Source organism: Suncus etruscus, chromosome 4 (genome assembly GCF_024139225.1).
Source record: "Suncus etruscus isolate mSunEtr1 chromosome 4, mSunEtr1.pri.cur, whole genome shotgun sequence".
NCBI classification, from domain to species: Eukaryota; Metazoa; Chordata; class Mammalia; order Eulipotyphla; family Soricidae; genus Suncus; species Suncus etruscus.
In genome coordinates, this window is record NC_064851.1 from 54,258,852 (window position 1) to 54,272,069 (window position 13,218).

The 13,218-nt window shown below is 34.6% G+C and overlaps 1 protein-coding gene across 1 annotated transcript in view; it reads left to right on the plus strand.

Moving 5' to 3' along the window:
- Positions 1 to 11,435, plus strand: part of SNAP91 (synaptosome associated protein 91) — a 147,919-nt gene extending 136,484 nt beyond the window's left edge. Inside the window, exons 29-30 of the mRNA XM_049772312.1 lie at positions 7,647 to 7,749; positions 10,187 to 11,435. Of these exons, the coding sequence (XP_049628269.1) occupies positions 7,647 to 7,739 (93 nt within the window). The 3' untranslated portion in view covers positions 7,740 to 7,749; positions 10,187 to 11,435. The remainder of the gene's footprint in view (positions 1 to 7,646; positions 7,750 to 10,186) is intronic.
- Positions 11,436 to 13,218: the final 1,783 nt, after the last annotated feature.

The following is a 13,218-nucleotide window of genomic DNA, read 5'->3' on the forward strand; positions in this document are numbered from 1 at the left end:
CCACTCCACTCTGCAGTCAGCACATCTTCTAGCCAATGAACCGAAAGCACAACATGTAGAAAGCACCATACTACAAGCGTGACAATGAGGAAACAGCACAGGCAAACACCATTTATACAGAATGAAGATGGCAGTGCTGGTGACTGGAAAAGTGCCAGCCACTTCTTTGGGTACTCAGATAAGGAGTTTAGAGAAAAATATGGAGGATGCTCATAGAAATTAAAGAAAGCATGGATTGAGCTGAATGAACCACAAATAAGAATCAAGAGGACATGAAGAGATAAATAAGAAAACTCAAACTGAATAAACTGGACTGAAAGATTCAGTAGGTCAAATAAAAATGTCATTAAAAAGCCTCTCCAAAAAAGAGTAACAGCAGTTGAACATGAAATCAGTGAGATGGAAGATGAGATGCTTAATAACTCCATATAACAGAAGAGATTGGAAAAGACTCTTAAAGCAAACAATCAGACAATGGAAAAAATCCTCAAAGAATGTGAACAGAAGAAAGTAGAAGTCTTTGATAAATTCAACAGAAACAATGTAAAAATCGCTGAAGTCCCAGAGACCCAAGAAGAAAAATCCCCAGGAAGAATCAGCAATCAAGGACATCATTGCATAGAAACTCCCAGAACTATAGACTGCATGTAACCAAATCCTGCATGCACAAAGAATTCCAGCTAAGAGACCTGAAGTAAAGCACCACAAAACATCCTACTCACAATGATGAATCCCACAGATAGGGATAGAATACTGAAAGAAGCAAGATCTGAAAGGGAAATTACATTTATGGAGCATCTTTAAGATTTACAACAGACCTGTCACAAGAAACCTTCAAGGCCAGAAGGCAGTGGTGGGATATAGTGACAAAGCTCAGCCAAATTAATGATTTGCCTAGAATACTGCACCCAGCCAGATTCACTTTTAGGTGTGAAATAAGTATACATAACCTCATAAATAAAAAACAGGTGAGAAACTTTACATATTCTAAACCAGCCTTAAAAGAAAAACTGAAAGGTCTACTTTAAGACAAACAGATCCACCAAATTCTTATATAAAGATGACACTAAATCCCAGGACAGTTATCTCTCTCAATCAATATCAGTAGACTAAATGCACCAGTTAGGAGACACAGAGTGGCAAATGGATAAAAAAAAAAAAAGCTGAATCCAACATTCTGCTGCCTACAAGAAACACACTTCAATAGTCAGAACAAATAGACTCAAAAGCAAAGGTTGGAGGACAATCATCCAAGCAAACAACTTCCTTAAAAAAAGCTGGAGTGTTCAAATTAATTAGATGAAACAACTTTAGACTTAGAAAAGTTATAAGGGACAAAGATGGACATTGCATAATAAACAAAGGATATGTACAACAGGAAGAAATCTCACTCCTAAACAGATACATACCCAAAAGGGACAGCAAAATATTTTATACAATTGTTGACTAATCTGAAAGAAGACATCAATAGCAACACAAAAATAATGAGAGACCTCAATACCACTCTGTCATTCCTTGATAGGTTGCCAGGCTGAAACCTAACAAGAATATACTAGTTATGGAAGGAGAAATGGAAGAAAGTGCCTAGTAGATATGTATCAGGTACTCCATCCCCAGAAAACTGGATATATATTCTTTTCCAATACACATGGTCATTCTCTAGGATAGACCACATGCTAGCACATAAAACATACCTCCATAAAATCAAGAGGACAGAAATTGTACAGACTAATTTCTCAGATCACAATGCACTGAAATTAGAAGTGAACTAGAAAGGGACACAGAAGCAAAACTTTAACACTTGGAAATTAAACAGCTCACTACTGAACAACCACTAGGTCAGAAATGAAACCAAAGAGGAAATCAAGAGTCCTGGAAACAAATAAGAATGAAGACAAAAATATCAGAATTTGTGAAACACGGAAAAGCAGTACTAAAAGAAAATTTATAGCTTTGCAAACACACATCTGGTATGAAGAAGGGGCCTACATTAATATGTTAATGACACAGCTTATAAACAGAAAATGGTCAACAAAAAGAACCAAAAATAGGTAGGACAATGGAAATAACAAAGCTTAGAGCAGAAATCAATGAAGTGAAAATCCAAAAAACAATCTGAAAGATCAACGAAAGAAAAATCTGGTTCTTTGAAAAAGTAAATGAGATTGAGAAACCACTAGTAAAAATCACAAAGAAAGGGAGAAAGAGATAAACTTAATAAACCACATTAGAAATCAAAAGGAGGATATCACTACAGATACTACAGAGATTCAAAGGTAATCAGAGACTATTTAAGAAACTCTTTGCCACAAAACATGGGAACCTGAAAAAAATGGATAAATTCTTGGACTCATAATCTTCCATGGCTGAACCAGGATGATCTGGCATAACTGAATGACCCATCACTATTGAGGAAACTAAAATGGTAAACAAAAGTCTTTCCAAAAATAAAATCCAAGCCCACTAACCCACAGATGGATTCACTAACGATTTTTTTTAACTTTTTAAAAGGAACTACTACCAAACCTTTTCATGCTTTCAGGATATTGAAGAAATAGAAACACTCCCAAATAGTTTTTATGAAGCTAATATCACCCTGATACCTAAACCAGACAGATATTGAAAAGAAAGAAAACAGTAGGCCAATGTCCCTGATTAACACAGATACAAATATCCTCAACTAAATCCTGTCAAATAGGATCCACTGCCTCATGATGAAGGTTATACACCATGACCAAGTAGGTTTCATTCCAGGAATGCAATGATGGTTAACATATGTTATTCAATCAATATAATAAAACATATCAACAAAAGGAAAAAATAAAAACCATATGATCATATCAATAGATGCACAAAGAGCAATTGATAAGGTCCAACACCCATTCTTAATAAAAAAAAAAAACTCTCAACAAAATGGGAATGGAAGGAACTATTCTCAATATAGTCAAAGCCATCTACCCCGAGCCAATGGCAAATATTATTCTCAATGGAGATAAGCTAAAAGCCTTTCCTCACAAATCTGGTACTAGACAAGGCTGCCCCCTTTCATCACTCCTTTTCAACATGTTGCTGCAAGTTCTTGCCATGGAAATTAGGCAAGAAAAGATATCAAGGACATCCAGATAGGAAAGGAAGAAGTCAAGCTCTCACTGTTTGCAGATGACATGCTACTACATTTAGAAAAGTCTAAATATTTTTCCTAAAAGCTTCTAGAAACAATAGATTCATATAGCAAAGGGGCAGGCTACAAAATTAATACACAGAAAGCAATGGCCTTCTTATATACAAATAATGATAGATACAAATGGACATTAAAAATAATACCATAAAAAAGCAATACCATTCACATTAGTGCCACACAAACTCAAATATCTTGGAGTCAGCTTACCTAAAGAGGTGAAGGACCTATACAAAAAAAATATAAAACCCTTCTTCAAGAAATAAAAGAGGACACAAGAAACTAGAAACACATACCATGTTCATGGATTAGGAGGATTAACATCATTAAAATGACAATACTTCCCAAAACATTGTATAGATTTAATGCAATCCCTCTAAGAATACCCATGACATTCTTCAAAGAAATGAACCAAACAATCCTGAAATTCATTTGAAAAAATAAACATCCATGAATAGCTTTCTTAGGAAAGAAAATATGGGCGGCATCACTTTCCCCAACTTTAAATTGTATTACAAAGCCATAGTCATTAAAACAGCATGATATTGGAATAAAGACAGACCCTCAATTCAGTGGAATAGGCTTGAGTACTCAGAGAACGTTCCCAAGACATACAATCAACTAATCTTTGATAAAAGGGCAAAAAATGCAAAATGGAGCAAGCAAAGCCTCTTTAACAAGTGGTGCTGGTACAACTGGTCAACCCCAATCAAAAAAGTGAACTCAGACCTCCATCTAATACCATACACAAAGATCATGTGGATGAAAGTTCTTGATATCAGACCCGAAACCATAAGGTATAAAGAACGACATGTAGGGAAAACACTCCATGACATTGAGAATAAAGGTATCTTTAAGGAGGAAACATCACTCTCCAAACAAGTCACTGCAGAGATAATCAGATGGGACTATTTCAAGCTGGGAAGTTTCTGCACCTCAAGGGAAATAGTGATAAGATTACAAAGTCCACCCACAGAATGGGAATGGGAGAAACTATTCACCCAATACCCATTAGTTAAGAGGCTAATATCTATGATTTACAAGGTACTGAGAGAACTTAACAAGAAAAAAATATCTAACCCCATCAAAAAATGGGAGAATAAATGAACACTTTCTTAAAGAAAAATACAAATGGCCAAAAGGCACATGAAAAAATGCTCCACATAACTAATTATCAGGGAGATGCAAATCAAAACAATAATTAGGTACCATCTCATGCCACAGAGACTGGCACACATCACAAAGAACAAGAACAAGCAGTGCTGGGAGGGATGTGAAGAGAAAGGAACTCTCATTTACTACTGGTGGGAATGCCATCCAGTCTAGCCTTTCTGAAAAACAATATGGAGATTCATCAAAAAAAAAAAAAAAAACCTGGAAATTGAGCTATTTTATCCATTTTATCCAGCTATACTACTTCTAGGGATATACCCTATAAACACAAAAACCAAAATACACAAATGCTTTCCTCACACCTATATCCATTGCAGTGCTATTTATAATAGCCAGAATCTGGAAATAACTAAGATGCCTTTCAACAAATGAAAGGCTAAAGGAATAGTTGTACATGTACACAATGGAATACTATGCAGCTGTCAAGAAAAATGTAAAATTTCCTATACATGGATAGACATGAAAACTATTATTCTGAGTGAAATATGTCAGGGGGAGAGAGATAGAATAGATAGATAGACAGAATAGTTTCACTCATCTGTGGTATTCAAGAAAAATAAAAGACATTATTGTTAAAATACCCCTAGAGACGATGGAGATGAGGGCTTGAAGAACCAGCCACAATATGAAGCTTACCACAAAGAATGATTGAGTGCTGTCAGAGAAATAAATACACCAGTACTTCTCAATTATTTTCTGTCATGCCCACCTAGGAAGAAGAAAATATTTTTGCACCCCCCCCCGCACAACTGTAAATAGTATCTTTATTAACAAAATACTTTACCTGCAAAACAAAAATATATAAAATAATTTGAGCTGATTTTTTTAATCAGAGTTGATATCTGGATTAATAGTTACAATGAGCACATTTTGCAATGCATAGCTTTTCAAGGTGGGGTTTGAAGCAGGACACAGCAACTCTCAGCTCCAGAGACATACAGAGACATAAACACGGGGCTTGGCTTGTTACAACAGTGTTTGCCGAAGTCAAAGTGCCCCTTTTATGGAGCCTCGAGCCCACCCTGGGGGGCATGCCCCACTATTTGAAAAACACTGAACTTCACTAACAACTCTCATGACAGTGGTAATGAGTGAGAGATATAGAATTCCTGTTTTGAATACAGTCAGGATAGAGGAGGAGGAAAATAGGGAGCATTGTTGGGGGTGATGATGCACTGGTGAAGGGGGGGGTGTTCATTTTATGACTGAAATCCAACTACAAATATATTTGTAATTACGGTGCTTTAATAAATATATTATTTAAAAAACTTAACTAAATGCATTTAAATTACAAAAGGATTATTCACAGTAGATATTTTCTAGATTATTAAATATAGCCAGGACTGTCATCTTCATGAAAAATGAAGATCTTGATGTTTTTATGAATTAATTAAAATTATTTTTCTTATATTTAGTATAGTGAAAGCTTTCAGAAAAAAAACAGTTCAATTTTGTTAAATTATTTTTCTTGTAAAAAACAATACTACCTAATTTTAAGAACCAAATCTAATTTTAAAAGCCAAAACTATATATATATATTTTATGTATATATATATAAAGCAGTATTAAAATCAATAATTGGAATTGTTCAGAAAATGCTATGCTGTATTGTAATTTTTGGATTATATTTTTTGTTTTGTGTTTGTTTGGGGGCCACATTTGGAAGTGAGTGCTTGCCTCTGTGCTCAGGGATTACTCCTGGTAAGGACAAGCATATATGATTCTGGAGATTGAACCTAGTTGCCACATGCAAGGCAAATGCCCTCCCTGCTGTACTATCTCTCTGTTCTGGAATTAGATGCTCTATATCAGAAGATACATTGTTTATTTTACTAAATAATAAAGGTAATGTTTTTCATTAAACTTCAGTTGCTTAGTACATAATATTATATTCCTACATATTATTAGTTATGAACTAATTCTTAAGTCCTTATCTTTTTTATAGTTTTAAGCCTTATATTGATTTTTTTCCATTATGACTATGAAATATGATTCCAGTTGGTATGGGGGAGCAAGGGGCATTTCTTCCTCAAATGTGCTGCAGGTAGGGTTCAGGGACTATTCCTACTGATATTCCTTCTGCTCTGACCAAGTGACAGTGTTTCTAGAGCCCAGTGGACTTGGAGGCAACAAGGACTAGTACACAACAAGTAGTGCTTAATATCTGACAGTTCATGTTGTGCTGGGGATTGAACTTGGAGCCAAGAGCATCCAAATTAATCAGTCTCAGGACCTCTGATTTTAATTATGTGTTGAAGGTCATTTATAGACATAGAAACAAAACATACCCTCAAGTGCAGCATAAATATACTTACTGAACCTGTAAAGATATGTCTCAATCCCGGGTTTCTGATTTTTGAAATATCTATCATGATAAAGTATAGGACATTAATTAAACTCATAGGTATGGATGCAGTTATATTCTATATAGTCTAGATGGGTGTATTTAAAGCCGTATTACCTTGTCATGCAAAAGCCTAATTCTAGAAAGTATTTCTGTCACACAGTGAGATAATTTTTTGTACTTGTTAAACAGAAACAAGATAAGTTGATTGTTGCTTTTGTTGCAAGTTCGGATTAATCCTTTCTTATGGTATTAAATAATTAATTTCTACAAACTTAACAGACAATATTGGAAATTTGAGGTTTTTGTATTTTGAAATAAACGGATATAGAGCATATGATCCCAGAACAGAGAAATAGTACAGCAGGTAGGGCATTTGCCTTGCATGTGGCAACTAGGTTCAACCAAAACAAAAAGTGGCCCAAAACTTTCCATTCTATATACTTTGTATTAAATTATAGTATTTTTAGCTAATAAGCTTAATCTCTTAAGTGACTTTTTTCAAATTGTTTTCTCTTACTTTTCTTTCAAACTTAATCTCACTATAGGGAAGTTCTCTAAAATTTCTTATTAGTTTTGTAGTATTATTGACTTAAAGTAAAAATACTTTTATGCAGAGAGAATTTTACTATACATTCATAATATCTCTATATAGATAGTTTTCTCATTTTTCATAATACATACTCATATTGTTCTAACATAATTTGAAGCTTTTACTTTGACTAAAACTGGTGTCAGTCAACTGCACAAAAAATATAATTTGAAATGTTTTACCAATTCACAATTATATGTAACATTATATTAACCAAATAGAACAAAGTATATCTTGTAAATTTTTAGTCATCTAATCCTCTGCATGTTGTATTCTGTAGCATGTGCTCTGCCTAATGCTTATCTATGTCTCTGTTTGCTTTCTATTTCTGCAATCATGGGCTGGCTTTTCCCTATTAGCTTTCTCCAAGCCCTACACCTGCCACTCAGAGTCCCAAGAAACCTCCAACAAAGGACCCATTAGCGGATCTTAACATCAAGGATTTCTTATAAACAATTTAAGGTATATAATGTGTCCTCTGGGCTTGTAATAATGATTTAACTATTTCAAGTGTGGTATTATACTTAGATTTTTTAATATATGTGTATAATGATATGAATGACTATACTTTTAAAAGCAGTGCTCAAGTTATCTTTAGCAATGTGAAATTTTTTAAATCTTACTTTGTAGAACTAGTAGGTAGAGAAAGCTCCATTTGTTCTTATACTGGAAATTAAAATTTCTATTAGTTAAGCCAAAAGTTAATTCCATGACAACTGTATTCATGATCTCTATCATTTACAGGAATATAACATATATTGAATTTAGAAATTGAGATTTTTATGTATATTATATATATCACTATACAATTGTATTTTTATTTTTATCCTAATATGGCACTATAACATAAAATTTAGATTATTACTACTTCCACTTCTGCATTCAAGCAGGATTTTACTATAATGTTATCATTTTTAAATAGTTTATGAAATGTTTTATAATGGACTTATGTTTTTATCATTCTCTCTCAGCTTTACCTTTACTACATTTATTCTTCATGTTGATTTGCATGCCCATTTATTTGGGCAAAAATGGCTTTGGGGCCACACCCAAAAGCGGTGCTCAGAGGTTACTCCTGGCTCTGCACATGGAAATTATTCTTTTTTTTTTTTTTTTGGTTTTTGGGCCACACCTGGCAGTGCTCAGGGGTTACTCCTGGCTGTCTGCTCAGAAATAGCTCCTGGCAGGCATGGGGAACCATATGGGACACCAGGATTCGAACCAACCACCTTTGGTCCTGGATCAGCTGCTTGCAAGGCAAATGCCACTGTGCTATCTCTCCGGGCCCGGAAATTATTCTTGACAGGGTCAGGTGACCATATGGGATAGTGAGGATTGAACTCAGGGGTCAGATGCATGCAAAACAAATGCCAGTTCACTGTGCTATTGCTTTGACCCCATTTTAATAACATGTCATATGTTGGAACTAAAACCATAAACATTGTTATTGGCATAAAGGTTTTAGTTAAGGAAGAGGCTGGAGCTTCATAATATCTTTTTGTGATCATTGGCTTTTTAATCCAAAAAAAAGGACTGCTGTCCCTAAGTGGAAAGGAAATAGATTCTAGTTTCAAAGAGAATTGGTGCAACCAGTGGTCCCTCAAGAGATGAATCTGGAAGCACTAACTTTATTCAATACTATTTAATAACATGCATCTATGATTAAAAATAAATTTTGAAATATTTTTAAATTAGGGACTATGGAAAGGATCCTTCCTGATGAAGGAAAACTAATTATGAATCACAGCACCCATCTCAGTAGGGAGGTAATGAACACATAATCACGGAATGTGGATAAATAATAATGCTGATTTTTTTCTAGAGTAATTTGCAGATGAATAAAATCTTTTTATCTTCTATGTAGAGAGTAAATTCTGTGAGGTAAATTGGCCCAGATGCATTCTGTCTCTCCATTTCACAGCTAAATAGATCTTAGTACTAAGTAAATTACTTTCTGGAGGCCACACTGGAAAAGTTCTGAGAATGTCAAATTTGAGAACCCCTGACAGTATTGCCTTCATTACACATCTGTTTTATCTATTATACAATATCTAATGCATTTAGTATGTTTATATTTAATGATATCAAATTCCTCCTAAAATTTTTATGATTATTGTCCTTCTGACATGATTAATCTTAAGGTCTTAATTCCTCACCCAAGACAATTCCTCTTGTGCTATATTTTTATTTAAAATTTTGATTGAACTAGGTTGATAAGACAATGAACATGTATTTCTTGGAAGTTAATGTTTCAGGAATAACCAAGACACTGAGCAGAGCAGTCTATTATTAACCTCTTAACCTAACAAGTGTAATAACTTCACATGTTTGAAACCTATGAGTAATCAAAACAAGAACTCCTTGAGACCACCCCTCCCTTAAAAAGTCACAGTTCAGAAAAAACAAATAGACTAAAGTTTCACTCATGTTCTGGGTGACTAAGATTGCAGCATGGATTAGCCAGGGAGATCAATAAATAGTAGTAAAAGTGAGGGAATTGAGTTCCTGGGGATATTTCCCTACTCTACTGTTCTGTCATTTGTTCAATGTCATGATATATTGGAGAGCATAACTAAAAAGAAGCCAAGTAAGTCACTGTTTTTTACTGAAAAAAAACAATTGATACTGAATGTCTTACTACTTACTATGTTATCAAATTTCAAATTTTCAAAATTGTGTTAATTATTTTAAATATAAAATTAAATTTCATTACATTTTTATATTTATAACTACAATTTTCAAATTATTTTAAATATATTTGCAATGTCTTGTGAATTTAATATAGAAACTTTTTGCATACAGATTTTTCTAGTAACTTAAAGTACAATTGAAAAGGAGGTAAAATATTTGTGAACTATGTAATATTTTCTTCTAATTCAAGCGCTTTTTATCTTTACAGCTGCAATTTTTGTGACTGAATAGGAAAAATATTAATGAGTTTGGAGACTTCACAAAAGATTGATGCTCAGAGTTTCAAAGTGAGCCACCAGTACCAAACCCAATGCTTACTCATAACTTCTCTTCCAAAATGTGTAGCACAGCTGTGAAAGTGAATATTAGGAATGTGTCCTACCTTAGCTGTTATCCCTACTCTCAAAGCTGTAGTGTATTTGGATTATTTGTGTGTTGTTGTACGATGTAAACAACGAATGGATGTTGATGATGCCTTTTGTGCTTTTTCTGGAACTCACCTATGGATGGATGCTGCAGCTGTTTGTGTGGTGAGCCATTTGGAAAGATGTGTCTGTGTTTTTGAAGGTTTCAATGTATATATACAACTTTTGGACAAATCTAAACTCTCCCCCTAAATTCTCTTTTCTTCTTTATCTCTATTACAAATATAATGTGATAATATCAGATAGTAAGGAAAACACTTAAATATACAAAACATTTTTTGGTGTGAAGTACACTTTTCCAATCACAGGAACTTAAACTGTTGTGAGAAATGTTTATTTTTGTGACATTGTATATGTTAAGAAATTTTATTTTAAAAAAATGTAAAATTTAAATGTCCATAATAAATATTTCTCTTTGAAGCTACCTTCTCAAAAATGAAAAAGCATATGGAAAAATTCCATAATTCATCACTGCTCTGTTGAATATATATATTTTAATTACATTTGACAGGTTTTGCATCTAAATTAACCAATTTATTCATTCTTGATTAAATGCACTGAAAATTAAAAGGTCCATTTCTATCAAGTATGTGAAAATGCAATTAGAGATGTGCTATTCAAGTGATTTTGAAGATAACAAGGTATATTTATAATTTAAAGATTACTGCAAGTAATTTATTTTATTGTGGGTTTTATGTACATCTGTTAATTTAGTATTTCTTTGTGTGTTCTATAGACTAGTGTTCTTCCATTCTTCAATTGAGGTCAAAGTGGGTTTTGTTGTACCATTGTATTAGAATTTAAACTAATTCAGAGAATTGTATCCTTTGCTGTATATACCATATTCTTTAATTTTTAATTTGTTGTCATACTGTCTGTGCTGATGGCTTGGCTTAAGATTTTGATGCATAAATGAGGTCACTGTTGATCAGTGTTTCTAGTGGCTTGGCAGCTCTTTGTAAAAGCATATTGGGTTAGAAAGGTGTTTACCTATTTTTCAAATTATTTAATAGATGTATGGTACCATAAAAAGTGGTCGTATCTGAATTTACTGTGGGGATAACATACTGTAATGGGGGAAATACCTAAAACCAATTTCAAAGTGGCTTTTCTTTGTATTTCAGTTTAAAAACCCAGTGCATGTATGCCCTATGAGATGCAATAAACACCTTGAACAAAAAAATGCAAACATAAGTTTTCTCTCTTTGATTAATTTGATTAATTTTAGGGGGAAGTTTTTTTAAATTACATAATATCATATAAATCATTTTAAATGTTGAGTAAAATATGCTGTCCAATCAAATAGTTGTTTGATTATTTAAAAATAAATGTTTATTATTTACTCCTATTTTATTTGGGCTTCCTACATTGTCCTATTTATAGCTTCTTAAGATTTAAGATTGTTTATTTATTTTTTTTTTTTTTTTTGGTTTTTGGGCCACACCCGTTTGACACTCAGGGGTTACTCCTGGCTATGTGCTCAGAAATCGCCCCTGGCTTGGGGGGACCATATGGGACGCCGGGGGATCGAACCTCGGTCCTTCCTTGGCTAGCGCTTGCAAGGCAGACACCTTACCTCCAGCGCCACCTACCCGGCCCCAAGATTGTTTATTTAACCTTTCTTCTTCTTCCCTTTTTTTTTTATTTTGTTTTGTTTTTTTGGGTCACACCTGGCAGTGCTCAGGGGTTCTTCCTGGCTCTACACTCAGAAATCGTTCCTGGCAGGCTTGGGGTACCATATGGCATGCTGGGATTCAAACCACCAACCTTCTGCATGCAAGGCAAATGCCTTACCTCCATGCTATCTCTTTGGCACCTTTTCCTCCTCCTCTTCCTCCTCCACCTCCTCCTCTTCCTCCTCTTCCTTCTCTACCTCCACTTCTTTCTCCTCTTCCTCTAACCCAATAGATGTCAGAGGAACCTGGTTTTGAGAGGCCACGGGGTTGGTCTATGGCTTGTGTGGAGGTATCAAGCGGAAGTGGCCGGGCCTGAGCTAAACGCTGACCAGGCAAAGTGTATTAGGTGGCGGGGGTTTAAAAATGCCAGTGGAATTCACTTAGCCTAAGAGATATGGGGTTTCTCCACCCTTGGAGTATATTGTCATGGGATTAACTATAGACTCTGTTCAGGATCATTTACTCTCCCGGTGGTCCCAATATTTACTGTGCCAGGGCAGGAGGGGAAAAAAAAAGTAAAAAGCACAAACATTCTTCATTTATTATTATTATTTTTATTTATCTATTTTTAGTCAATTTCTTTGTTTTGGTGTGGTTATTGAAGTTGTTGTCCCCATTTATACTTATTTTTTTTATCTTCTTTTCTTTTCTTTATGTGCTCAGCCATGTTTCTTATCTCAAGACCATGGCGGGGTTTTTTTGTTGTTGTTGGTTTTTTTTTTTGTGGTGCTTATCATTATTGTTGGAGTCCTCACTGGATATTAGACACTTCTTTTTGTACTGGTGGAGTGTTTCACCTTCTTTTTCTCCTTCGTCTCACAAACTGATGATGAGAGCCTCTAGAAGGATTCCATCCATTTTCGGCGTATTAGACTTTTACTCCAGTTTATTACTTTTCTCTTCTTCAAACGAAACCACGTAACTTGAACTAGCTAGTCCTGCCTCCCAGTTAGAGAGGGAAAAAAGGGAGGCACCAAGACCAAACAGAGACAAGACTACTAAGTAGTAGGCTAGGTACAGAGGGGACCACATATTCTAGCAGCCCTGGGGGTGAGGGAAGAGGATACGGGAGGTAGGACAAAAATGGTGGTGTAGAGAGGACAAATTGGTGATGGAAATCCCCCCTGATTTTATGTAAA